This window comes from Sceloporus occidentalis, unplaced genomic scaffold (assembly GCF_023333645.1).
Source record: "Sceloporus occidentalis isolate IW3139 unplaced genomic scaffold, rSceOcc1.0.p SCAF_8, whole genome shotgun sequence".
Classification (NCBI taxonomy): domain Eukaryota; kingdom Metazoa; phylum Chordata; class Lepidosauria; order Squamata; family Phrynosomatidae; genus Sceloporus; species Sceloporus occidentalis.
Window position 1 is genome coordinate 24,009,905 of NW_028316988.1, and position 26,094 is coordinate 24,035,998.

The following is a 26,094-nucleotide window of genomic DNA, read 5'->3' on the forward strand; positions in this document are numbered from 1 at the left end:
AAAGAGTATATAATTAGAAAGCATCTTTAACATCAGTGCTGCTATTGTTATTTTATATGGCATTTATTGACTGTTCAGTAAACAGAGATGATTATTGCACTAACAGGGGCCACGACCCTCCAATAGCTCCACTCTAGAGCCTTATTTCTGCAGTTCAACCCGTACAATCACATGCAGTTTTAATAACCTACATGCCCTTCTTCCGGGTGGCTACAAAGCGGCCCAGTGCGCAGGCGCAGCTCTAGACCATAGAGTTGCCCTGAGAGAGCGGTCTCGGCAGGGAAGGAAATGCGGAGAGTCCTGTGCTGTGGGGGCCCTCCCCTTGCCCATTAGCCACGCCCCCTTGCCGGCTCTTTCCTATATAAGGCCTGCCTTTGACGTCAGCGTCCTCTTCCGCCCGCTCGGCCCCTGCCAACGAGTCAGGGCCGCCGCTGGAGTTGCCGCCATTGTTGCCGGCCTTTCTGTACTCCCCCTTTCCTTCCCCGCCCCTGCTAAGAGAATCCGACGCCATCCGCCAACATGGTGAGCCATCCGGGGCCCCGAGGGCCGGGAACGGGAGCGGGGGGACCGGAGCTCGGCCAGGGGAGGGATATGGGACGGAGATGGGGACGGGCCGAGTGGGGGGCCCGGAAGGAGGGTGGCAGTGGGTGGAAGAGCCTCTCACTCGGAGGGAGGGAGGGAAGAAAGAAGGAAGAGCCGGGCTTGCTCTTCTCTTTTCCCTTTAATGGAGCCTGGATTGATCTCCCCCAGAACTACAACTCCCATTCCCTTCCTCTAGCAGATATAGTACTACATTTCCCATCCTCCTCTTCCCAATATAGCCTTCCTCTCTCCATTCCCTTCCCTACATCCCCCTGGCAGGTATAATACTACAACTCCCATCCTCCTCTTCCTACACCCAGCCCAGGCTTTTCCCTTTCTACTTCCTTCCCTACACCCCCCCAGGGCAGGTATAGTATTACAGCTCCTGTCCTCCTCTTCTCTCACCCAGCCCAGGCCTTTCCCTCTCCATTCCCTTCCCTGTGGCCCCCTGCGAGGTGCACTACTACAGCTCCCATCCTCCTCGACCAAAAGAGCCAGTTTCTGCAGCTTCATGGACTACATTTCCTATCATCCCCACCCAGAAGGGCCACAGTGGCAGAGGATGATGGGAGGGCTAGTGGTTCCTGGACAACTTCTAGATTGCAGAAGGCCCACTTTAACCGCCATGTTAGCAAACGTTAATCCGAATTTGACCAATATGCCTTCTTTTGGAGTTGCAAAACGCCTTTGGGACACTGGATCCAAAGGCCCCAGGGAGTCACACCTGCCTTGTTGTGCTTTTCGTTGGCTATGGGGTTTGCAATGATGGTGGTGATGATGTGGCAAAGGGGGAGGCGAGGTTCTGGGCCAGCCTTTTTTGGGCCACAGGGAGTTGCGCAGCAGAGCTCAGCTCTGGGCCCCACAACAAACTCCAACTCCCACAATTCCATAGCCTTGAGCAAACCGGTGCCAAACCCAGTTATTCCTCCAGTGTGGATGCAGCCTGGGTAAAGCAGTTGAGGCAGGAGAACAAACCTTTGCAGTTCTTTGCCGCTGCAAAGCCCAGTCTGACCTTGGGTCCAAATGTTGTGTTTGTGGGTCGGTTACACAAACAGGGTTTTTCCACTGGGTGGGGCTGTTCTGGGGAAAGAATGCACCTCTTGCTTCTGTCTGGAGCTGTGGGGAGAAGTAAGAAGAACAATACAGTGACATTAATCCATCGCTTTGTGTTGAAAGGCTTAAAAAACAGCCCACTCCTCATATACAAATGTGTGGGCAGCATGTCTTTTGTCCATGGGCCCCAGCTGGCCTCAGGCCTTCCGCAGCAACCATAATAATAAAATGTCTTCTGAGGTTTCTGTGCCGTCCTTGCTCTGACGTTTCAAAGAGGAAGTTGGTGCCCTGCCAGGTTGGGCTGTTTGCCTGCATATCCCAGCATCCTCTGCTCCAAATAGGGGGCTTCTCTGTGGAGGAGGGTCTTCCCTGTCGCTTCATCCTGGATCCCTCCTTTTTAAAGGAAAATCTGCTGCATTGAACAAGTTACTTTGCTGTTCTCCTGCCAGCTGTAGTCTCCACTCATTTTTTTTTAAAACCCAGGTCTGTACCATTGGTTTTGAAACATTGTCCCTTTGTGGGTTTTGGACTTCAACTCCCAGAAGCCCCAGTTAGCTTTGCCTGCGGTTGGGATTCTAGGTCCAAAGCCTGACCGAAGGTTGTGAATCAGGGTACATTCCCAAAACACTTATGGGAACACCTAACTCAGGTGAAAATCCGGCCTCCCTCCAGATGCTATTGGACTGTAGCTCCTAGCATTCTTCTCCATGGTCTCTATGCTGGTAAGGGCTATTGGGAGTTGCTGTCTAGTTGCGCTGGGTGAACCAGTCCCATGCCAAGTGTGGCTGGAGGATGTGCAAAGACCGTTCTTTGTGACCGTGGACCGATCCTTTGCGGTGGAAGACAGAGCTGCTGCTGTAATGCTTTTAGGATTCAGCTCAGCCCAGAAATCTGGAAGTAGAAAGCACCCCTGAAGGGGCATCCCCTCTTCCTCCTGTGGTATGAAACACTTTCTGAGGGAGTCATTTGTACTTATGAACAGTTCTGACATCAGGAAATTATTCTGTTCTGTCAGCCCAGAGACTCGATTCCTGGCTGTTATACAACCTTGACCTGGAAGCAAGTTGTAGCGGTTGTCATGGTTTACCTGACTCAGACTCAAACCTTTGTACTCCATTTTGTTTCCCAAGAAGACAGTACCAGAATTCAAGAGGGACTGGACGGCTCTTTGCTCTGAAACGGTTGCCTTCATAGCATGTCTCTTGTGTGCCTCATTTCCAGGTGAACTTCACTGTAGACCAGATCCGGGCCATCATGGACAAGAAGGCCAACATCCGGAACATGTCCGTGATCGCCCATGTGGATCATGGGAAGTCCACTCTGACGGACTCGCTGGTGTGCAAAGCTGGCATCATCGCCTCGGCCCGTGCCGGTGAGACTCGCTTCACTGACACAAGAAAAGATGAGCAGGAGAGGTGCATCACTATCAAGTCAACGTAAGTTCTCCCTTGTCTCAGAGAAGGGGCCCTAAGACAGTTGGTCTTGACCCTGGATTTGGGGTGGCAGACAGTGTAGAAACATCAGTTTCTCTGACCTACTGAAGTTAGAAGGCTTTGAAATAAAAAAGGTGCTAGACTTTGGCTGGATCCTGACCTGCCAGCTCTATAGTTTGCCCATCTTCAATTGCTGAAGGTTATTAAATGGCAGGGTACAGGAACAGTTTGTACACAACGATCAACAGTTTGTAGGTAGTAATGGTGAAAGGGTTGTCTCTTCTCACACCCAATTGCTTCTTAATCGGTTCTTCTCTGAAGGGGGCCCTGTCTTTTCCTAGATTTTCTGGAGTCCCACTTTTGGCTCCTGCCAGGGCTAGTTAAACCTAAGGAAGAATTATTTTCTTCAGAAGTACACTGATGGGATTATGATTTTTGCCATCACTTTCATCATCCTCATTACAGTATTTATACCCCCACCTTGTAGCCAGTGGAACCCCTAGGCTCCCATAGATTGGGCTGGGGTGGGATTTCTCTGATAAAAATATCATATTTTCACCCGTGGGCAGTGGTGAGTAGTTGAAGGCTTCCGCATTCGTGCCTCTTCCTCCTCCTCTAGGGCAATCTCTCTCTTTTACGAGCTTTCGGAAAATGACCTGGCCTTCATCAAGCAAAGCAAAGATGGATGTGGCTTCCTCATCAACCTCATCGACTCCCCAGGCCATGTGGATTTCTCCTCGGAGGTCACGGCTGCCCTGCGTGTCACTGACGGTGCCTTGGTTGTTGTGGATTGTGTTTCTGGTGAGATGTTTGCTTTGTTTTGGGTGGGGAGTGACCTGCTGGGTTTATTTGCAGAGCCTCACACAGGGATGTGGCCAGCAGGCAGTATTTTCTTGTCCATCATCTGTTTTACGATATCTCAGTCGCACGTAATCTCCAGTTTGCACAGATACCTCTCCTCCCCTTTACCTTTTCCCCCTTTACAATCCCTCTTTTATATCAGACACTTAAAGTGCTATGTTGACAGAAAAGCAGGGTGTGAATTGAATATATAAATTGGCCAGCATGAGTGCAGGGTGGGTGGGGAGAGTGTGGCTGTCCCACATTTACCCAGTGAATTCAGGACTTCAATGAGGACTTAAATTTAGCTCTCTCAATAACCACTCTACCACATTGTCAGTAGGCCTGAAAACAAAGTGCACAGAGGGTAACAGCTGTAGCTCTCCTGATGTTTGGAATGTAGCTCCCATCAGCCCTAGCCACTGTAGCCAAGGGAGTATGGACTCTGGCAGGGCCTAGATGCAGCTCCCTGTCTGGCTGGGGGATTATAGTCTCCCCTGGTGACAAGCTTAGCTTCTTTTCTTCAGGGGTGTGTGTCCAGACAGAGACGGTCCTGCGGCAGGCCATCGCCGAAAGGATCAAGCCAGTCCTGATGATGAACAAGATGGACCGGGCGCTGCTTGAGCTGCAACTACAACCTGAAGAGCTCTACCAGACCTTCCAGCGCATTGTGGAGAACGTCAACGTCATCATCTCCACCTATGGGGAAGGCGAAACTGGGCCCATGGGAAACATCATGGTAAGACTGGGCAGCAGTGTAGTGGGCATACAGGGTTCTCTCTTGATTTGATTGTAGTTTTTTTTGGCGAGGTTTATTATTCATTAGAGGTCTAGCCATTGCCTTCTTGAATGGTTGAGAGTTTGTGACTTGTCCAAGGTCCCCCATTGGGTTGCCAGAGCTGAGCAGGGATTTCAGTCCTGGTGTCCCAGAGTCCAATATTCAAACCAGTACCAAAAAACAAACACTGGCTATCCTCTTCAAGCCAACTCTGATTTCTGGCAGTAACCATCTTCCAGGTTTTTATTCCCTAAGGTTTATTGAGAGGAGGTTTGCCATGGCCTTCCTCTGAAATGAGAGAGTCCAGCTTGCCACAAAGTCACCCAATCGGTTTGCGTGGCTAAGGAGGGATGTGAACCCTGGTCTTAGAGAGAGTTATAGTGTACTATTCAATCTACTACACCATGCTGGCTCAGAGTATGGATGTTTAAATCCAGGACTAGGCAGAGGCTAGTCTTGTGGAATCTGTTTTTGTACAAAGTTAAAGTGTTTAACTGGAACTTCTGAAATAGGTTTTCTAGTTGGCTTAAGGCAGCCCCTGATCCTTTGACATTTGCTTACTTGTGTCTTAAGGGGGATCCTTCACAGATCAAACAACCTTAAAAGCACAGGACAGCAGAAGGCCCTGACACTCGTATCTGTTTTTTCCTGCCAGATTGATCCAGTTCTGGGAACGGTTGGCTTTGGTTCCGGCCTCCACGGCTGGGCTTTCACCCTGAAGCAGTTTGCCGAGATGTACGTGGCCAAATTCGCTGCCAAAGGAGAAGGACAGCTGAGTGCACCTGAGAGAGCCAAGAAAGTGGAGGACATGATGAAGAAGCTGTGGGGAGACAGGTGAGTGGTACTGGATCCCAGTTTTAAAGTGAGAGGGTGAGGCATGACCTCGGTGGGTCAACTGAAAGAAGCCATGCATCTCCCGGTGGGAATTTCTCTTGCAAAGCAGCCACCTGGAAGCCTCAGTGAGTGGCTGATTCTGAGAAGGGGGACCTGAGGCCTGGGTTCTCCTAGCACACTGACACTCAAACACCTCTCGCATCCTTCAGGTATTTTGACCCAGCCAATGGCAAGTTCAGCAAATCTGCTACTAGCCCAGATGGAAAGAAGTTGCCTAGGACTTTCTGCCAGCTCATCCTAGACCCCATTTTTAAGGTAAGGTGCTCAAAATCTGGCTTATATATATTCAGCATTCTTCTTAAGAGTTTTTAGGGGTTTCTGTGTGTGATGATGGAAAAAAATTCTTCACTTTGACCTGACACCTTGGTGTCTGAAGAAATTTTCAAAAGATCTGACACAAAGTTGGGTGGCTGGGCCACTTTCTTTGACCTGGTGATAGGTATGCTCTGTAGGGCTGCAGTTGTGCCACTGCCCACCATTGTGGCAGCCAGAATTCATGTAGCTTCACTCAGGACCTGAGGGAAAGTGTGTGGTTGTTCCTGTTTGAGGGAGAGAGGTTTATCTGAAACGGCCCATTTCAACAATGGGACATAAAGCTGCTTAGAAAATGAAGTTAAAATAAAACAGCAAAAACAATACTTGGAACACTGTTTTTAAAAAAGGCTTGATTTTCCAGACCAACGATGATGATTGCAGCAGCAATGACAGACACTCCCACCACTCTTGGAAGGCGGAATTGGAGCCTCATAGGAAGGCTGGCCATCCTGTGCTTATTTGTGGGACCTTTCTTATGGAGCTTAATCTGCTTCCATTTACATGTTTTTGTTCTTTTCTAAAAGGTGTTTGATGCAATCATGAACTTCAAGAAGGAAGAAACTGCCAAACTGATTGAGAAACTAGACATCAAGTTGGACACGGAGGACAAGGACAAAGAAGGAAAACCCTTGTTGAAGGTGAGGCTGGTGGCAGCCTCTCTTGGGCGGGAGGAGGGGGGGTATGGACGTTACACCTTGTGGAAGTTTTGTCCAGGCTACTGGTGGTATTTTGCCCTTCTGAGTGGGTGGGTGTGATTGCTCAATGGAGAGAGGAAGCTGTAATACCTAATTTCCATGGGAGTGGTCTTGCCCTGGTGGTAGGGCTTGCAGGGTTGAAGCAGCAGTGTCTGTCATTCTGCCCTGGCAGTGGGTTAGTTCCTGTGAAGGCTGAACTCCTTTCTGTGCTCTTCTTTCCCTTCTCTTGCTCCAGGCTGTGATGAGGCGCTGGCTGCCCGCTGGAGAAGCCCTCCTCCAAATGATCACCATCCACCTGCCTTCCCCTGTCACGGCTCAGAAGTACCGCTGCGAGCTTCTTTATGAGGGGCCCCCTGATGATGAGGCTGCCATGGGTAGGTTGTGCTTGCCTCTTTCCAGATATTCCCCCCCCCCCCCCGATATTTTGGTGTAAAATAGTCAGAGTCCCAGGATATATGTTGTTGCACCTTCAAGTTGACTCCTGATTATGGTGATGCTCTCCTAGGATTTTCTTGCCATCAATTATTATTATTGATTCTGTGGAAGTTTGCCATTGCCTTTTTCTTAGGAAATATTCCTCCTTTGTTCCAGGAATAAAGAACTGTGATCCTAAGGGACCCCTCATGATGTACATCTCTAAGATGGTGCCAACCACTGACAAAGGGCGTTTTTATGCCTTTGGCCGCGTCTTCTCTGGGGTAGTGTCCACTGGCTTGAAGTGCAGAATCATGGGACCAAACTACACACCAGGCAAGAAGGAGGATCTCTACCTGAAGCCAATCCAGAGGTCAGTCTTTCAAAACTGGTAACATTAGAGTGGGATCATTTGTGGTTGTTGAACAATGTCTTCTAATGTTCAAATGGAATTTTTTTTCTTGCAGTTTGAATCCACAGGTTAGTTTCCTAGTCTTTGGAGCCTCAGAGCACAATATGGCCCCCTCCTAACACCTTTCCCCACTTCCTTTCCCAGGACCATTCTGATGATGGGCCGCTACGTGGAGCCCATCGAGGATGTGCCTTGCGGCAACATTGTAGGGCTAGTGGGAGTTGACCAGTTCCTGATCAAGACAGGCACAATCACCACCTTTGAGCATGCCCACAACATGCGTGTCATGAAGTTCAGCGTTAGCCCTGTTGTGCGTGTGGCTGTTGAGGCCAAGAATCCGGCTGATCTGCCCAAGCTCGTGGAGGGCCTGAAGCGGCTGGCCAAGTCCGACCCCATGGTGCAGGTGAGCAGGAGGGAAGCCCTGTGAGTGCAGGTGGGAACCTGCACAAATGTGTGTTTGATTTGCAATCTCTGATTTCTCCAGTGTGTTTCTGAAAGAGCGTGGATTTGATTCAAATCAAATTGCTTTACCTGAGATCAGCAGGTTTTGGTGGCCCTCTGGGAATCCTTGGAAGGCCACACATTCATGCAGAAACAAAGTTTGCCCCTTTTTGCTTCACCACAGGGGGACTGGAGGCAAATTCTGCACATTCTGGGCTATTTTAAGACTAGCAGAGGCTTTTTGCCTCAACAGTATTTCTGATGTTCTCTCCTTCTGCAGTGCATCATTGAGGAGTCTGGGGAGCACATCATTGCTGGCGCTGGGGAGCTGCACCTTGAAATCTGCCTGAAAGACCTTGAAGAGGACCATGCCTGCATTCCAATCAAGGTAATCTTTTGTCCAGCACTTTTGCCGTTGTCCTCCTGCTTGAAATGCTCTTGCTGGGTGTAAAAAAAAACACCACAGACATTATTTTTATTTATATCCTGTCTCCAAAGACTGGGGCTCAAGGCAGCTGACATATTAAAAAAAATGCAGTTAAAAGCATTTGGAAGTTAACATTAAAACCAAATTGAAACTATTAACCATGTTTAAAAAAAACAGGCACTCTAAAATAAATTTTAATTATTTAAAATAATATCACTTTGACAACCCTTTCTTTAAGAGCCTTCATTTACCAAACCCTGAATAGAAAGGTCTCTGCTTTTCGGCAGAAGAACAATAAAGAAGGGGCCATTTTGGCTTCCCCAGAGGGAGTTCCAGAGTCTAGGGAGAAGGCCCTCTCATGTCCCCACCAAATGTACCTTTGAAGGTGGTGGGACCAAGAAAATGGCCTCTCCTCTGGGTTTCAGGGTCTGGGCAGGTTCACATGGGAAAGTATGATTCTTCAAATAACCTGGAACTCATCTTCATAGATCATAACCAGTACTTTGGATTGTGTCTGGAAACAAACTTTCAGCCAGTGGCGCTGTTGGAGCAGGGGAGTTTTATGGTTGCTATGACCAGTCTCTGTTCACACACTAGGTGCAGCTCTTTGTTCCACTGGAGTTTCTTAACAAAGGCAGCCCACATAGCACTTTGTTTGTATTCTAAGAGACCTTGTTCCCCTGAAGCTATTTTCCTTGTATGGATGTGCATAGAAATACCTGTCTAGCCAAAGTCTCATGGTAGCAGTCCCCAGTATAAAATGAACCTAAAAAGATGGAATACTGACTTGTCAGGGAAAGGGACATAGGTGAGCAGAATGCCCAGGCAGTAAATTTACCCTTTGCTGAGCAGTGCCTAGAGCTAAATTCTTGGGGGTTATCCCTTGCACAGAAATCAGACCCAGTGGTGTCTTACCGTGAGACAGTCAGCGAGGAATCCGGGGTGCTCTGCCTTTCCAAGTCGCCCAACAAGCACAACCGCCTCTACATGAAAGCCCGCCCCTTCCCAGACGGCCTGGCTGAGGACATCGACAAGGGCGACGTTTCGGCCCGCCAGGAACTGAAGCAGCGGGCCCGCTACCTGGCTGAGAAGTACGAATGGGACGTGGCTGAGGCCCGTAAGATCTGGTGCTTTGGCCCCGATGGAACCGGACCCAACATCCTAACAGACATCACCAAGGGGGTGCAGTACCTCAATGAGATCAAGGACAGCGTGGTAGCCGGCTTTCAGTGGGCCACCAAGGAGGTGAGTGCCTGGCCCAACCCTGCTTCTAACCATATATTATCTGTGTAGGAATATTGTTTCAAACATTTTCAATATTCTTTCCATCCCTAATATTAATTCTCTTTTTCTGTAGTCCCCTCTTTTCCTTCTCAGCTTGCCTTCTCTCTTTGTCTAGATGTTTGGAAAACTGGTGGATGCTTATGCAAGTCCTCTGCTTTTCTCTTTCTAGTCCTCTCATTTGCTGGTGCAGTTGTGATCGTAATGTCTTATTTAAACCATTTTTTTCTGCCCAGAGCACAGGGATTTCTGGAATAATATTTAAGCAAACATCCTGGTTAATGTTCTGTCAGATGTATAAGAGAGACCAAGTCTCAAGATGTATAAAAGATGTCATTCTTCAAATCAGCCCAGGCTGTTTCATTGATATTTTCAATTTGTTCTGCTTGTCTCCTGTGCCATCAGCCTTACTTGTTTGGTACTTCTTCCTCTCCAGGGTGCCCTCTGCGAGGAGAACATGCGTGGCGTCCGATTCGATGTGCATGATGTGACCCTCCATGCTGACGCCATTCACCGGGGTGGTGGCCAGATCATCCCAACTGCCAGGAGGTGCCTATATGCCTGTGTGCTAACGGCACAGCCCCGTCTCATGGAACCCATCTACCTGGTGGAGATCCAGGTGAGTGGCCAACCTCGATGTGTCCAAGATGCAGGGAGGCTCTTAGACTCTTTTGGCCTATCTTCTTCCCATTCTGGGAGTCAAGGCTGCTTACAGCACTTAAGACAAACATGATCGATAATATGCATTATACAAACATTTATATATACAGTTGTCTGACCACATTTGCAGGTTAGATATTTCTGGATTTCGTTATATGTGGATTAATGTACAGTATTTGGCCTTGCCACTGAAAAAAATATGTTCTCTAGTTGTCTGTAGGTCCTCCAGCATGATTCTGTGGTCAACTTGCTGCAAAACTTGACCATTTAGTTGCTCTGGAAGACCTACAGCTGCCTAGAAAAGAACTTTATATTACCTTCTTCTAAAGGGCTTAAAAGGTTTAGGTTTTGCTTAAGGCCTCTTTCTTTCTCCCTCTTCCAGTGCCCAGAACAGGTTGTGGGCGGTATCTACGGTGTGTTGAACAGGAAACGAGGCCATGTTTTCGAGGAGTCACAAGTGGCCGGTACACCCATGTTTGTGGTCAAAGCCTACCTCCCTGTCAATGAATCTTTCGGTAAGTTGGGGTGCTGTTACTCCATGGTCCCCAGTGGCCTTTACATGTAGGGCTACCAAAAGACCCTTTTCTGTCTTTGAAGAGATCTTCTGCTGCCAATCAATGCAGACCATCCTTTGTTAATAGAGGTGTACCTCTACAAAAGTTCTGTGTGTTTTTCCTTTGCTTTCCTAATGGTAGTTTGCTTTGTTCACCCTCCTCAGGATTCACTGCTGATTTGAGATCCAACACAGGGGGCCAGGCCTTCCCCCAGTGTGTCTTTGACCACTGGCAAATCTTGCCCGGAGATCCCTACGACACCACCAGCCGCCCCTGTCAAGTGGTCGCCGAGACCCGCAAGCGGAAAGGGCTGAAGGAGGGCATCCCCGCCTTGGACAACTTCCTGGACAAATTGTAAACGCCACAAAGCAAAAATTATAAATGCAACACCAGGTCTTTTAAAAAATGAAATAAATTTAAAAATGAAGAGAAAAAATGCCATTGTGGGACTTCACATTACATTTACGGAGTGTTACATCAGGGATGGCGGCTTCAGCTGTCACAGATGCCGCTACCTTTTCTGCTAATTTTCAGTCATGAGACAGATGTATTTTTTAAAAAGCCATATCTGTGCTTTTAGCCTGAAGGGCTGCTTGTTTCAGTACCTGAGACAGGAAGGCTCTCTCTTGCCCTGTAGCATTGTAATTTAAAAGAAAATAATCCACTTTGCATTTCATGCCATGTGATACGCTGGCCCTGCCATGTTTATTCAACATGGGTGATGATGGGGAGTGAACTGCCCAGTTTCTCCTTTAACTTGGGGGATGCAAGCGACAATTAATTGAAGGAAAAGGTGTGTGGGGACTTGTGTGGCTGAAAGCCATTCTCAAATAATTCTTTAAATTTAGGAGGGACAAGCCCCAGGGCCTCATCTGCGGATTAGAAGCAAAGGCTGAGGTTTTTCCAGTTGGAGCCTCTTTCCTCACGGGTTTCGCTGTGTAAATCAATGTATTGTTGGTAGCACTGGAATAATAAATACAGTGAGAAGATGATCGGGTTTTCCTGGTTGTATTCAGATGTCTTCTGCAGCTGTCTTAGCTGGAGTGATGGGAGGTTCCACAAATCCTGAAGAATTTGTGACGGAGGGATAAGACTGACAAGACGTTAACATCATTCTTTAAAACATCCTTAAATATTTTACAGCATTTCCATGGTTTTTGAAGTACTTTGCATTAAAAGAAATCCTATTAGGTAGGCCAGCTGCAACAAGCTGTTAATTATTGTTCTGTGCCTTCAAGTAGTTTCTAACTTGGTTAGAAGGAAGGTTTGTCCAGAGAGGGCTGCCCAAAGTCATCCAATGGATTTCCATGGCTGGTTAAAAGCAGATCTGGGTTAGAGGATTGGACTAGGACTTGCTTCCAGGTCTGCTGTTAGCCATGAAATGGGATGACACACACACACTCAATCCTGACCTACCTCACAGGGCGGTTGTGAGGATAAAGAAAGGAGGAGAGACAGAGAGACTTGCATCAAAGGAAAACTTGTGATGCTAAATGTAATCAGGAAACTAACAACCCATTGATGGCTGACAGAATGAGATGATATGTTGATGGGGTAAATCAATTTGATGAGGTAAAGCATTTATGAACTGAAGATTGCAAAAATCTGTACAACAATACTAAAATTGGCACTTCTACACAAAATGAAAATACAGTATGTGGTCCATGAAATAGATGGTTGGCTGGTTTACCCAGCGCAAAGTGGAGGGAAAGAGTGTTAAATCTTTTATCGGAGGTTGCTTAAAAATGACCTGTGGATATTAGAGAAAGCAATGATGGGGGAACAGCGAGTCTGGGAGCAGATTTATTTATGTTAGCATGAATGTTTGTGAATTAAAATCTTCCTCATGGAGTATCTAGATGGGATACTATAGGCTTCTGAGAAGTAGGGTGAGGTTTTGTGGGTCAGATAAACTTTGGGAATGGGGCTATGTGGGTTCTGCTAGGCTTCTGTTTGGCTGTGCATTGACAGGAGCAGGATGCTGGGTGCGGTTGCTCATCTGGCCCTCACTTTTATCACTAAAACCTCAAGCCAGACAAGCATAGATTTAGGCCTAAATAAATGCAATTTCTGGGCTATCCAGTTTCCTGAGTAAAAAGTTCACTTTATACTTATCCTTAAGTACTAGCCATGGTTGGTCAGAGGTTGTCATTCAAACATGCACACACACAATATGTATTTCCCTGTTTGGAAATTAAAACAAAGGGACTGTTTCTGGACCAAGGTGATACAGTGGGATTATTCCTTGCTTGCTTTGGGAGATGGGACAAAGAACAACTAATCTTGGCCGCTTGGAGCAGAATGGAGGGGAGTCCTGGCAGCACAATGGCCGGGTGGCCAGAAGGAAGCCAAGTACATAAAGGCATAGACCCCTATTTCCCACCCAGTCTTTGCAAATGGCAGCAATTTAAGTCTTTGCAAGTTGCAACAAGATACTGCTCTATTAGGTGAGCTGGGGATTAACACCAAACTTTTTCCCCTTCCCTGAGCCCCCCAAAACTGGAGGATTTGTACCTTCCTCTCTTTTTTGGAGAGAACCCACAAACACCACAAACTCTGCTCTGGCAACCCTCTTGATCTAATTTTTGCATTTGATTTAATGCAATTCGTAGTTTGGAGGACTCTGGCTGAGGATTTTCCTTAAACTACAAATCCCACACGTTTACACAGGATGGAAACATGGCAGCTAAAGTGGAATAATCATACTACTGTATTATGAATGGAGCCCCAGAAAGGGTTTTTTCTTGGCTTTTCTCTGAGGCTGATTTGCCCCTAAGGTCTCCTAGCATGCTTTTTTCCCCTTCCTGGCTGAGCGGGGATTCGAACTCTGCTCTCCAGGAGACCTAAAAGTCCAATACTTCCACCACGAAAGAAAGAAAGAAAAGAAATAATGGAGGAAAGAGTGAAAAGAGAAAGAATGAAGGAAGGAGAAAAGGAAAGAAATGTAAAGAAGGAAGGAAGGAAGGAAGGAAGGAAAGATTGAAGGGAAGAAGGAAAAGAGTCTGACTTCTGCCTGCAGTGACGTCAGTGGCTCGACCGCAGAGGAGGAGATGGAACGCTGGCGGCGGAGTCGGTGACGTCACCGGCGCGCTTTAGCCAATGGGGAGCGGCCGCCAGGGCCCGTCCGGCAGCGAGGCGAGTGTTGGAATGCGGGAAACAGCGGCGGCTGAGGCTCTGTCTTGAGGCGCGTCCTCGTGAGCGCGCGCCCTTCCTTCCCTCCGAGGCGCGCTCCCGACCCCTGAGGTGGGGGGGGGCTATTGAGGGGGGGCTTGTTCTGAGGGGGCTTTGCCATTTAAACCTTTTAAAGGGGATGTGAGGGAAGAAGAGGGAATGGAGTCACAGGCTAAAAAAGACTTTTTTGGGGGGAGGAGTTAATTTAAATGGTTAAAATGGGGGGGGGGGAGAAATGTGGGGAGGGGTCCTATGTGGGGTGAGACTTTGGGGGCAGCCTGAGGAGGAAGAAAGGAGGCGGGAAAGGGATTTGGGGGGCTGGCTGGGGGCCCTTGAGAGGGTCTTTGGGGTGGGTTTGGGGGTATTTGTGAGGTGTTTTGGGGGGCTTGGGGCAAGGCATGTGTGGGGAGGGGTCGAGGGAGGCTGTGAGGACTAGTGGGGAGACAGGAGCAGAAAAGGGGGTTGGGTTTCCCACAGCTTTGAAAATGAGGGTTTGATTCATGGGGGGGGGGATGATGGGAAATGGGGGGCAGATGGGAAAAGTGGGGGTCAGGGGCAGATTTGGGGCGAGGGAGGGGGTTGGATCCCCCCAAACCCCACATCATTATTATTGTTGTTGTTGTTCCATTTGGGGATGTGGGGAGGGATATTTGGGGTTCATTGAAGAAAATAAGTGGGTTTCATTGGGAGGTGGTCTGACTGATCAAATATGGGTCAGCAGCTAGCTAGCCGATAGTGCAGGGTTTGGGCAAGACATGTTGGGGACTACAGCTCCCATACTCCCCGGTCTGCTAGGGCTGGCTTTAAGTCCTCTGGAGTAATAATAATAATGATAATAAGGCTATTGGAGCAGCTTACAAATTGTTACCTTCCCTAAACCTTGTTAGGAAAATAAAGACCATAGGCCCACCTCCCTAGAGAAAGGAAAGTTAAATGTATAATTTTCAAAGCAAGAGGAAGGTAAGTAAAGGGGGTTGTCTTTGTATTTGCCTCATCAAACCCAGGCCCCAAATTGGGTCCCCCCCAGAATTCATCATATATACTCAACTATAAGTCGACTTTCTATATAAGTCAAGGGCAGGTTTTGGGACCCAAATTATGGATATTGATATGACCCATGGATAAGTCTAGGGTAAAACTTAGGGACGATGTAATGAAGGCTGTAAAGGTCAAAGCAAAGGAAAATATTGCCAAAGAGTTACAAAATCCCAGCAGACATAACTATTTGTATTCCTGCTAAAGGCTGGATGGATGAGAGAATAGAAAGCGGTCAGTGCTTCCAGGACAGATTAAACTCATGCCTTTCCCATATATATATATATATATATATATATATATATATATATATTACAGTATTTATATTGACCCATGAATAATAATAATAATAATAATAATAATAATAATAATATCATTTATTTATAGCCCGCCTTTTCATGAGGAATCAAGGCAGGTTACAACATGTAAAAACAATGTGTTGCATATCAAATCCAATTAAAATATATCCCCTTCCAAACCTCCCACCCCAAGTTATAAACCAAAATTAAACAAATTACAATATAAAACATTATAATGATAAAATCATTATAATGATAAATGATAAAATCATTATAATGGATAAATCGACTCAGATTTTTTGGGGTCGATTTTTAAACCTAATTTTTTAGACTTATACATGAGTATATACATCACTGAGATTTAGTACTGGAGGGTGCCTCTGATGTAGGGAATGTGGATGGGAAAGACTTAAGGGCTATTGTTTTCTTTTAAAAGTAGGAAACCAAGCAAAACTGGGTTGGGAAGGAGGGAGGGAGGAGATTCCAGGGATGCTTCCCTTCCCGTCCTTCCGGTTTGCACTGAATTGTCTTTTTCCTCTTTCTCTGCAGCTCCTAGATCCCTTGCCGGGAAACTTGAGGAGTCGAGAGCTAACTCTCCTCTTGCGGAGGAGCCATGTCTACCTTCCGGCAGGAAAATGTGGAAGACCACTACGAAATGGAGGAGGAGCTCGGAAGGTGAGCTGCTGTTGTAGTTACTACTGTTGTGTGCCTTCAACTCAGTTCTGACTTATGGCGACTCTAAGGCGAACCTATCGCAGGGTTTTCTTGGCAAGATGTATTCAGAGAGGGCTTTGCCTTTGCCTTCCCCTGAGGCTGAGAAAGTGGGACTTGCCCCACATCGCCCAGTGGGTTTCCATGGCCGAATGGTGATTTGAACCCTAGACCCTCTCTTATCAATTTATCTCTCTGTTGCCACTTTCTTGTAGAAACACAGACAGTGCCCCTGCCTGGGACAATGTTGGGATGGTAGTTTTCAGCATATAGGGCCAGAGCAGAACTTGTGACCTAAATCATACTTTTGCCCTCTTTAGCAAATTTACCTCCTAGCCATTTCTCCTAGAGCATCCAGAGGAGTATTTCAAGTTAAACGAAAGGTTGAGGGGAGTGATTAATTCTTTAAAACAATTAAGATTCTGGGAGACACAGCACTCCCACGTTTCAGTGAGAGAGAAAGAGAAAGCATGCTTCTCTTCGGGAAATGCATCTCCAATAATCCCTCGCTCTTAACTAGACTCATGGGACTTGCAATTCTGCAGAGGCAAGGTCTCACAATCAGTGCAGCTGTGAAGTCACCCTCAAATTTCTCAAGAGAAGCTGGTGATTCATGTCCGTTCTTGGTCTGTGTCACAATCTCTAAAGATTGTTTTGGGACCTTTTCCTGTCTTGAGTCATTCTGGCCCTGCATCAGAAGCCTTGCAAGTCTCCCTCTGAGCACATGCAGAGAAGAACATGTGTGTGTGTGTGTGTGTGTGTGTGTGTTGTGAGGCAAACCCGGATCTTGGTCTTGTCACAGGCTCAGATACTATAGTCTTTTTTTTTTTGCTGATGGCCTGCAGAATTGAAACTTGTCTGTTTGCTTTTGTTCTGCTCCGCTGCAGCCTTATATGGAAAGCCCCATTGCCAGCATGATCTCACTTTTGAAAAATGTAAATAACCAATCCTAGTTAAAATACCCCCAAAGCTTGCATCTTTACTCTGAGATTTTTCTTTTTTTTAAAAAAAAGGTTGTTCTCATAGTATTCCTCATTTGGGGGGAGAACAGGAGTATTTCTGGAATCTGTGTCTGTATCAAATTGTTCTTCCCTCTTCTCTCTGTGGGACGAGGGCTATGTATTTCCATTGCCACAAAACCAGGAAATGCTCTTTCTCTCCTCCCTCCCGCCCCACAAAGTCTGGGGTGTGAAAAATGTGGTTCAGGACATTGAATGGGGAGAGTTGGGAGGGTTGCCATCCTCTTAATCAAATAAGCTCTGAGCACTTTTCCTTAATGGGGAGAGGCCCTGATAGGAAAATATCAAACTATTCAGGTCACCTGACTTATTTTTGTGGCAGTTTGGTTTTTTTAGTACACCTACATTGTAGAAATAATGCAGTTTGACACCACTTTTAAGTTCTGTAGCTCCACCCAAGGGAATCCTGGGATTTTTAGGGTCTTTAGCCTTTTCTGGCAAAGACCCTAATGCCTGACAAAACTGCAAATCCTAGTATTCTGTTGGATAGAGCCTTGGCAGCCAAAGTGGTGTCAAATTGTATTATTTCTTCAATGTAGATGCACCCTCTGCCTTCACTGACTGAGGTTTTGGTCAGTTCTTCCCTCCCAAATGTTTCTGGAGGGTCTTGGTCTCATGTGAGGTTTCATGGGCTGCATCTGACCCACTTCTTGTACAAGTGGGGAATGGGGTTCTAGATAAATAAATCTGAGATTCCTTCTCTATCTCTCAGTGGGCAGTTTGCGATTGTGAGGAAATGCCGGGAGAAGAAAACCGGCCTGGAATATGCGGCCAAATTCATCAAGAAGCGCCGCCTCTCCTCGAGCCGCCGGGGGGTGAGCCGGGAGGAGATAGAGAGAGAAGTGAACATCCTACGGGAGATCCAGCACCCCAATATCATCACCCTTCATGACATCTTTGAGAACAAGACGGACGTGGTCCTGATCCTGGAGCTGGTGTCCGGCGGGGAGCTCTTCGACTTCCTGGCTGAGAAGGAGTCTCTGACAGAGGAAGAGGCCACCCAGTTCCTCAAGCAGATCTTGGACGGGGTCTACTACCTGCATTCCAAACGCATCGCCCATTTCGACCTCAAGGTGAGATTTTTCACCTGCACATACTTTGCGACCTAAAACACATTTGATACATCTTAGATATAGGTAGATCCAGGTAGTCTGACAGACCACATATCCCTGTCTGAGCCTTCCTGGACCCTGAGATCCTCAGGAGAGACCCTTCTTTCAGTTCTCCCACCTTCACAGGCACAGCTAGTGGGGATGCCGAATGGGGCCTTCTCAGTGGCTGACCCTAAGCTTTGGAATACCCTTCCTAAAATGGTTACCTTCTTGCTCTTCTTACATCATCAGGCAAAGACTATTTTTAAATCTCGGAAAGGGCTTCTACGAGGGTACTGTACTGCTTTAAATTATACTGTTTTTAAACTGCTGATTTGTTAAAAACTGCAATGCTCATATGCTTCTCTCCTGTTTTCCTTCCTCCCAGCCTGAAAACATCATGCTGCTAGACAAAAACGTGCCCAGCCCTCGTATCAAACTGATTGACTTTGGCATTGCTCACAAGATCGAAGCTGGAAGCGAGTTTAAAAACATCTTTGGCACCCCAGAGTTCGTAGGTATGTCTGGGGAAAGAAATGTTTGGAAAACAGAACCAACTTGAGAACTGGAGGTTGTTTGTTGGTTGTTTTTCTTGTGTGTTCTTTTATTGGGTTGTTGTTGAGGAGTTGGAAATTAAGCAAAGCACCCCCAGTTTTGTGTGGAACAGTAGCAATAAGGAAGGACTCTAGGGGCCACAAAAATAGCCCCTAGAGCAATGTGCAATCCACATGTCTGGACTTATCCCATCCCTGACTGAGAGTGAAAGATTTCTGAGCCCAGGAATTTGGCCTGAGTACCAGAACTGGATGGCATTTCCTGTCGTTCTATACACAAAAATCAACTCATGGTTACACCAGACTTTCTTTATTTTAGTACTGCAGTTTGGGGGTTAACTGCTTTTGCTGTTACAGTTAAATAACTGGAAGTCCAAAATCCTCACTGATCAAGTGTGAGCAATTTGTGACCTTCCAGATGTCATTGAACTGAAACCCTGCATGCCCTCAGTAGCCTAGCTATTGGGTACTGATGATGGGAGATGCAGTCTGGCAACATCTGGAAGGCCACAGGTTGACATTCCCAGATATAATAACAATTTTTTTCTTCTCTCTCTCTGTCTCCAAAGCCCCAGAAATAGTCAACTATGAACCTTTGGGCCTGGAAGCTGACATGTGGTGAGTAAAATAAGCTTCATCTAGCTCTGGCTTTATAAACGGCAAATATGCCATAAAGCTATATCATAAAGCTATACCTCAGTTAACAAACTAGATGTGTTTTTGGGATGAGAGGCATAAACCTTGTTATGTGAGAAGGATCCTCTTTGTCAGAGGCTCTGTTAACTGAAGTTTTGACTTTTGATGGATACCATTCCCCCTGCGGACCGTTTGCCCATTTACTTCATTATAGCCTTCTGTGACAGGCAGTGGCTGTCCAGTGTATCCACCCACAATGCAGTCTTCCTCTTTTCCTCCTGTCCCCCTTATCAATCATTACTGAATGTCATGCCATGCATGATATGTCCAAAGTACAACAGTCTCAGTTTAGTCATCTTGCCTTTTAGGGAGAGTTCAGGCCCATTCGTTTGTCCTTTTGGCAGTACACATTATCCACAGAACTCTCCTCCAGCACCACTTTTCAGATGAGTCAATTCTCTTCCTATCCACTTTCTTCACTGTCCAGTTTTCACAACCATTCATAGAAATAGGAAATGCAATGGCCTGGACAATGTAGACTATAGCATTCAGTGATATACAAACAGTGGATAGAGCTGGTGCTGTTAAACAGAGAAATGTTGTGGTTTTACCATGTATATAAAGCCAGGTGCATTTGCGCTGTTGATGACATCTTCTCCCCCCTTTTCTTCTCTAGGAGCATTGGAGTCATCACATATATCCTGTGAGTATTTTAGAATATACAGAATATCTGTGCAGGAACATTGCACAAAACATCCTCCAGTGTAAAAAAAAAAAAAAGTTGTTCTTTTAGGGGTCAGGTTTAAGATTTCCCAAAGTGGTAGGCACATATTGTCTGCACTGGTTTTAATTTTTGGAAGCCACCTTAAATCCCAGGACTGGGAAAAAGATGAACTATTGAATAATTAAGCAATCACTCAGAGCGTCAGTCATGGCTGCCGAGAGTTTGGTGTCAGTGGCCTACAAAGCTGCAGGTAGCTGAGTTGGAGATTTTCACCTGGGCAGGAAAGTGTGTGGCCAGACAGACTTTGGAAGCAGAGAGAAAAAGACCTCTCTGGAAGTAGAGGGTTAAACTGACCTTGGGATGTTATCCCATATAAAGCCCAAAACAACTTGAAACCATTTAACTGAAACCCTGCCTTTTCTTAATAATGCTTACCCTGAACCTTAAGATCCTCTTCAGAAGCACCGCTCCCCGTGTTTCCGCCAAACAAAGAGAGGTGGGTTTCAGTTTTGGAGGGACTCTTTGGTATTAGTCCCTAGCTGTAAAATATTCTCTCCAGACACTTACCTGGAACCTTTCTTTATGCTCCTCTGCTAAGTGAGAACCTTTTTATTTATCCAGGCTTTTTAACCCTCACAGACCTAACCTGTGAGATAAAGAAGTGACCCTGTAATTCTTTAGTTTATGTTTTGTAATTCTTTAGTTTATGTTTCCCTTTTTGGTTTGTTTTTTGCTTTTAAACTAAAATTTCCCTTTACCTGCAGCCTAAGCGGTGCATCCCCCTTCTTGGGTGAAACGAAGCAGGAGACATTGACCAACATCTCTGCCGTGAACTACGATTTTGATGAAGAGTATTTCAGCAACACCAGTGAACTGGCCAAGGACTTCATTCGGCGTCTGCTTGTCAAGGATCCCAAGTACGGTGCAGGGGTCACTGGGGAGGACAGAGTGTCATTTTGGTCTTCATAGAAGTGCTGAGATCTTGAGTTTCTGAGATGCAACTGAGTGCTTTCTCTAAGCCTGGGGTGGGATTCGTGTGTCATAGACTTCTAGTGTTCAAAGGGGTCCTAGAGGCCACTGAGTCCAACCCCCCCCCCCCCCCGTCATTGCAGGGACTCCATCATCCCCAGCAAGTAATTTTTTCATTTCTGTAGGGCAGTATCTTGGTGAAGCATGTCCTCGGCCTGCTGTCCCTACTCAAGAACCACCCCTTAATAGTAATGGGAATTCCCAGCTGTTCTTCTGTAAGAAAGGCAGGATAAAAAGCAAATAAATAAATAAATGCATTTCTGTATCATTTCAGGAAACGAATGACGATCGAGCAAAGCTTGGAGCATCCATGGATTAAGGTAAAGGGTTTCAAGCACTTCTGCCCCATTCTTTGGCCAGAAGGACTCTTTGCTCATGGAATTTATATGGCTAACTGAAATGACTAGAAATATCACCAAATGCTTTTTGAGGAGAAATAGGGAGCATTTCCCCCTCCACACACGTTTTTGCCCCCTCCTGGGCCACTTTTTTCAACAACAGGAAGAGATCCAGAAGTCAGTGACTAGACCACTTCCTTTCTTGAAAAAAGTGGGTCTTATGGCCGTGATATGCATTCCAGTTTTCGGTACCTAACAAAGTCTTGGGTAGGCCCAGGAGTGCATCCAGTTCCAGATCAGAGCATTGAGGGAGGGATGCCAGGGTGATCGAACCTACATTCCTCTGAGATTGTGCCCACCCTTTATATCCCCTCCTCAGGTGATCAAGAGGCGGAACGTCCGTAATGAAGACAATGGGAAGAAGCCGGAGCGGCGGCGCCTCAAGACGACCCGCCTGAAGGAGTACACCATCAAGTCCCACTCCAGCATGCCCCCCAACAACACCTACATCAACTTTGAGCGCTTCTCCAAGGTGATGGAAGAAGTGACAGTGGCCGAGGAGAGCCTGAGGGCTCTGCAGCAGAGCAAGAAGTCCTTCCGGGAGGACATAGAGGCCCTGCGCTCCATCTACGAGGACAAGGAGCTCTGGTACAAGGAGGAGAATGAGGCCATCAGCCAGGACCTGCGCCAGATCCGGCAGGAGATGCAGAAGACGGAGGCCCTCAAGCGGCAGACCCAGGAGGAGGCCAAGAGCACCTCTCTGGCCGCCAATGGGCTGAAGCGGCGTTACCGGAAGCTGGAGAACCGCTACGAGGCCTTGGCCAAACAGGTGGCGTCCGAGATGAAGTTCGTGCAAGAGCTGGTCCGTTCGGTGGAGCTGGAGAAGATGCAGAGTGGGGAGGGCGACTGCGGACTCCGCTAACTCCACAAGTCTTCCTGGGGCCCCTTGGAAAAGGGGAGGAAGAGATGTGGGGGACGGGAGCAGGGTTAGCCTTTCAGTTCTGTTTTTTGGGGGTCTTTCTAGTGGAGCTCCTCAGCCCTACATTTCATGGGACAGAAAACCCTATTAACGCGCGTTAATTTAATCGCTGGTGTGGCTGCTTCTAAGAATACATAACTCATCATGCAGTGCTCCAAGAATATGTAGCCCATCATGTGGCACTCCTGGAGAGATCCTGCGCTGTGGGAGAGATCATTGCATGCCTGGAATGTGTATTCTCTTTGCATTTGAAAATGGAACCGTGCACTTATTGAAGTGATATTATCTCATGCGGACTTTGCTTCCTGCCTACCTCGACAGAGCGGTGTGTGGGTGAAAACTCACCAGCCAAAAGGACCTTTCCCCTGTTATGGATGGAAAGCATCCATGGAAACACTTTGCTTATTCCCTCTTGCTAGATGGCCTTCCAACTCCAAACTGTGAGGCTGAAAAGCTCATTCTGCTTTATTTGCAATGTTTCTGAATGTGGAGCGACTCCTTTTGGGTCTACTTTGGAGGATTGAGGACAGACCTGACCTGTGAGATAAAGATAAACCTGTGTCTCCAGACCCATTCCAAGGCACAGTCTAGTTGTCCCATGCAAGATTATCTCTTCCCTGCATTGGCTTTCCTTTGCTTATTTCTTACTCCAGACATATCATCATCTCAACAATCCAGAACCCAAAAATCTTCCTTTCATGTTTCCCCCAAAGAGTATCAGGCAGGGAAAAGAAAATTACAGAGGGCTTTGGAAAGGATTTAGGATTACACCTGGCCTCAGGTTCTTCCTGGGTTTATTTTCAGGTGCAGAAAAAGTTTCCTGAAAAGGTTTCTAGAGGCCTCAAGGAGCCCTAGTCTCTTTCTTTTTTTAAATGACCCCCCTCCCTTTCCCTGGCAAACAAGGACATTTGAACTGGTTTCCAGTTTTTGGCTGATTTGGGCTTTTGATCTTAAGGACAAAAATTTGCCTGGTATCTGTTGGGTTTCAGTTCCATGCTCAAGTCTCATTATATACAGTGGCATAGTAAAATGGAGTCCCTTGTATAAAATGGTTTAAGCAGGGTTTGCTTTTGGGAATGTATGTATTTTTAAAAATATTTTCAAGCTGTGGATAGTTGAATCCACGGATGAGGAGGACCGACTGTAGTTTGAAAACGAAGAGGTCAGGATGGCAGGGGGTCCCCTTGAATTTCCCGGACTTCCAAGCGCATGTGTGGAAGTGACAGGGGAGTTGTTGTGTGGACAAACGGCACATCGTTTTGAGGCTGAAGTTTGGGTATGTTTGGGGGCTCATTGGCATCCAGGTGATCTACCTGGACTTGAGCTTTCTTGGGCGATGCTTTGGAGCAAGTGAGCTTGTCTTGCCAAAAAGGGAGGAGGTCTTGCGATGGGTTTCTTTTGACTTTTCTCTATTTCTGCCAGCCAGGGATGGTGCAGAAGGGAAGCTAAAAACCATGAAAAGGGAGACTGCTTTATTTCAGCATGAACATCTGTGAATTTCCTTCCGCCCGCCTCTTCAGGTACACCGGCAAAATATCCCTTCCAGACATTTAAGCATGACTGGGATTAGAGAGGTAAAGGCCTAGAGAGAGGAAAATTTGAAATACAGTAATTCAGGAGAAGGATGAGCTTTCCCCCTTGATTTTTCCTGGGGGAAAAAGGGTTTATGGAATATTCTCTTTTAGAACGAAGATAAGTATTTAAAAGAAGGTGTTCATGTATTTTCACACACACATGTATTTTTAAAAGCATTGTAGCAGGTGGGATTTTATGTAAGACTATGCACAGTATTTAACACCATTGCAGTTTTTGGTTCTTTTAATAGGAATGAGTGCTTTGTTTGCAGGGCATTATGGAGGAGGACTGGAGGAGACAACAGTAATATTTGGTTGTTCCTGTTGTTGTTGTTGTTGTTTTTGCCAGCTCCTCCGAAACTAGGAAAAGAAATTCCTTACAGTTCAGGATGTTTGAGTTCCATTTGTAACTAAAAAATAAAATTTAAAAAAATTTGAAAAAAATCTCTGTACTTTTAAATACATCAAACGTAACAGTTTCAATTTATATGTAGATGTTTTCTTTATTCTTAAAGTAAGTGATTTCCAGTCTGTAAAGGATGCTAATATTTCATTTCCTTAATTTTTCCAAAGGTTTTAATTTCTCCCCCAGAAAAAAAAAGGAGAGAAAAACTGTTTTGTTTTCTCATGGCTTTAAATTAATTTTCTGGAAGCTTTCCCTCTCTGGATAGGATTGCAGAAGGATATAAATGGTAAGCCTGGCCATAAAACCTCAGAGTAATGTATAAGACGAGAAAGATCTGGCTAAGGAGATTTTATTGTGTAAGTAATAAATCTTAGACTTGATATACCTGAAAAGTAAGAACATTTCGGAGTATGAGGCCTTTTGTTATGGGGTGACCTGCTTGGTTTGAGTAGATGCCTCTTTGCCTTAAGGAGTAAAAGGCTCTCAGCAAAGCTAGGGTAAGTGAAGATTGGACTGCACCTCCCAGCATCCCCAGCCAGGACTTTTTGTTTTCCATTCCTGCCTTCAGGGTTTCAAGAGGGAGCTTTAGCCCCTCTTTTAAAATGTCTGCTCCCTTCAGTTTTACCCAGTTGAGGGCCCAGTGGTGCAGGATGATGGGGTTTGTAGTCCCAAACGCGCCTACAGGAGTCATTCCTCCCCTGCTCTCCCTCACGACTTTATAGAAGTAAGTTTCCAAATTAGAGGAGAAGGGAGAAGGCTCACTTGTTGGCATTTTCCATTGTAAGGAGTCCTAGAAATCAAACCAGAATTGCTGATGTCCAGATTCCAAGGCCTCCCTTTGGAGTGCAGTTCCAAGGGTTCTGAGTTCAAGTCACAGCTGGGAAAGATTTTGCCTTAAGGCAGCTGAAGGCCTTTTTAAAAAATCAGATTTTCTTCTCCCCTTAAAGCTCTTGGTTTCTGACCCTGGAAGCCGCAGGCAGTAGGGCTCAGTGGTGGGAGCTGCAGGGTAGGTGGCCTAGTGGTTAAAGCCATGCCCCCCCACCCTGAGCACCCATCCCTTTCTCTGGGCCGAAGGCTGGAAAGCCCACATGAAAAAGATTATGCTGCTGGTCTGGAAGATGCCAGGGTGCCAAGGGACCTCACAGCTCCTTTGAGACTAACTGGGCGAAGGAAGTTGCAGGTTAAGCTTTCGAAGGCTTGGTCCACTTCCTCAGATGCATGGAGTGAAGAAGACCAAACTGACGAAGCAGACTAAGTTAGTAATCTCTCTTGGAGCTGCAAGGCTCAGGAGGCTGCAGTGTGCAAATAGAGAGACAGGAGAAGGCGCCATAGAGCAAGAGGAGTTAGTCATTTGGAGGTGCAGAGCTCCATAGGCTGCAGTGCGGAAATGTAGCCACAGGAGGGCGCCCGAGAGCAAGAAATGAGGCGCTTTGGAGCCTTATGGAGACCGACAGGAGAGAAAGCATTCTTTCAACCACCAGAGGGCGCTCTATAGGGACGCCAATGGAAGGACTTAGTTGGAGAGGGGAATATGCCCAAATGCAGCCACAGGAGGGCGCCCGAGAGCAAGAAATGAGGCGCTTTGGAGCCTTATGGAGACCGACAGGAGAGAAGGCATTCTTTCAACCACCAGAGGGCGCTCTATAGGGACGCCAATGGAAGGATTTAGTTGGAGAGGGGAATATGCCCAAATCCAGCCACAAGAGGGCGCCTCACAGCAAGGAAAGGGGCCCTTTGGCGGCTGCTTGA

The 26,094-nt window shown here is 46.7% G+C and overlaps 2 protein-coding genes across 4 annotated transcripts; both read left to right on the forward strand.

The window, feature by feature from the left end:
- The first annotated feature begins 385 nt into the window (after positions 1-385).
- On the forward strand, positions 386-11,771 carry EEF2 (eukaryotic translation elongation factor 2). Of its 2 annotated transcripts, XM_089535449.1 has the most exons (15): positions 386-522; positions 2,857-3,071; positions 3,688-3,869; positions 4,436-4,647; positions 5,342-5,520; positions 5,730-5,835; positions 6,420-6,533; positions 6,826-6,964; positions 7,182-7,377; positions 7,561-7,819; positions 8,138-8,245; positions 9,176-9,529; positions 10,002-10,184; positions 10,608-10,740; positions 10,944-11,771. In XM_089535449.1, the coding sequence occupies exons 1-15, from the start codon at positions 520-522 to the stop codon at positions 11,135-11,137; spliced, it is 2,577 nt and encodes an 858-aa protein (XP_089391575.1). In that variant the 5' UTR covers positions 386-519; the 3' UTR covers positions 11,138-11,771. The 2 variants fall into 2 exon arrangements, with proteins under 2 accessions (XP_089391575.1, XP_089391576.1); XM_089535450.1 differs by lacking the exon at positions 386-522.
- A 1,975-nt stretch (positions 11,772-13,746) lies between these two features.
- On the forward strand, positions 13,747-24,367 carry DAPK3 (death associated protein kinase 3). 2 transcript variants are annotated; one of them, XM_089535451.1, is made up of 9 exons: positions 13,747-14,022; positions 15,834-15,959; positions 17,727-18,087; positions 18,494-18,623; positions 19,229-19,277; positions 19,972-19,998; positions 20,784-20,936; positions 21,323-21,368; positions 21,766-24,367. In XM_089535451.1, exons 2-9 carry the CDS (start codon positions 15,898-15,900, stop codon positions 22,306-22,308), a joined length of 1,371 nt encoding a protein of 456 aa, XP_089391577.1. In that variant the 5' UTR covers positions 13,747-14,022; positions 15,834-15,897; the 3' UTR covers positions 22,309-24,367. The 2 variants fall into 2 exon arrangements, with proteins under 2 accessions (XP_089391577.1, XP_089391578.1); XM_089535452.1 differs by lacking the exon at positions 13,747-14,022 and adding an exon at positions 14,632-14,910.
- The last annotated feature ends 1,727 nt before the right edge of the window (positions 24,368-26,094 follow it).

Coding starts and splice junctions, on each gene's coding strand:
- EEF2 (XM_089535449.1), top strand. Junction 4,648..5,341: donor GGCCCATGGGAAACATCATG/GTAAGACTGGGC, acceptor TTTTCCTGCCAG/ATTGATCCAGTTCTGGGAAC. Junction 7,378..7,560: donor TACCTGAAGCCAATCCAGAG/GTCAGTCTTTCA, acceptor TTCCTTTCCCAG/GACCATTCTGATGATGGGCC.
- DAPK3 (XM_089535451.1), top strand. CDS start 15,898: ATGTCTACCTTCCGGCAGGAAAATGTGGAAGACCACTACGAAATGGAG. Junction 19,278..19,971: donor GGCCTGGAAGCTGACATGTG/GTGAGTAAAATA, acceptor TTTCTTCTCTAG/GAGCATTGGAGTCATCACAT. Junction 20,937..21,322: donor CTGCTTGTCAAGGATCCCAA/GTACGGTGCAGG, acceptor GTATCATTTCAG/GAAACGAATGACGATCGAGC.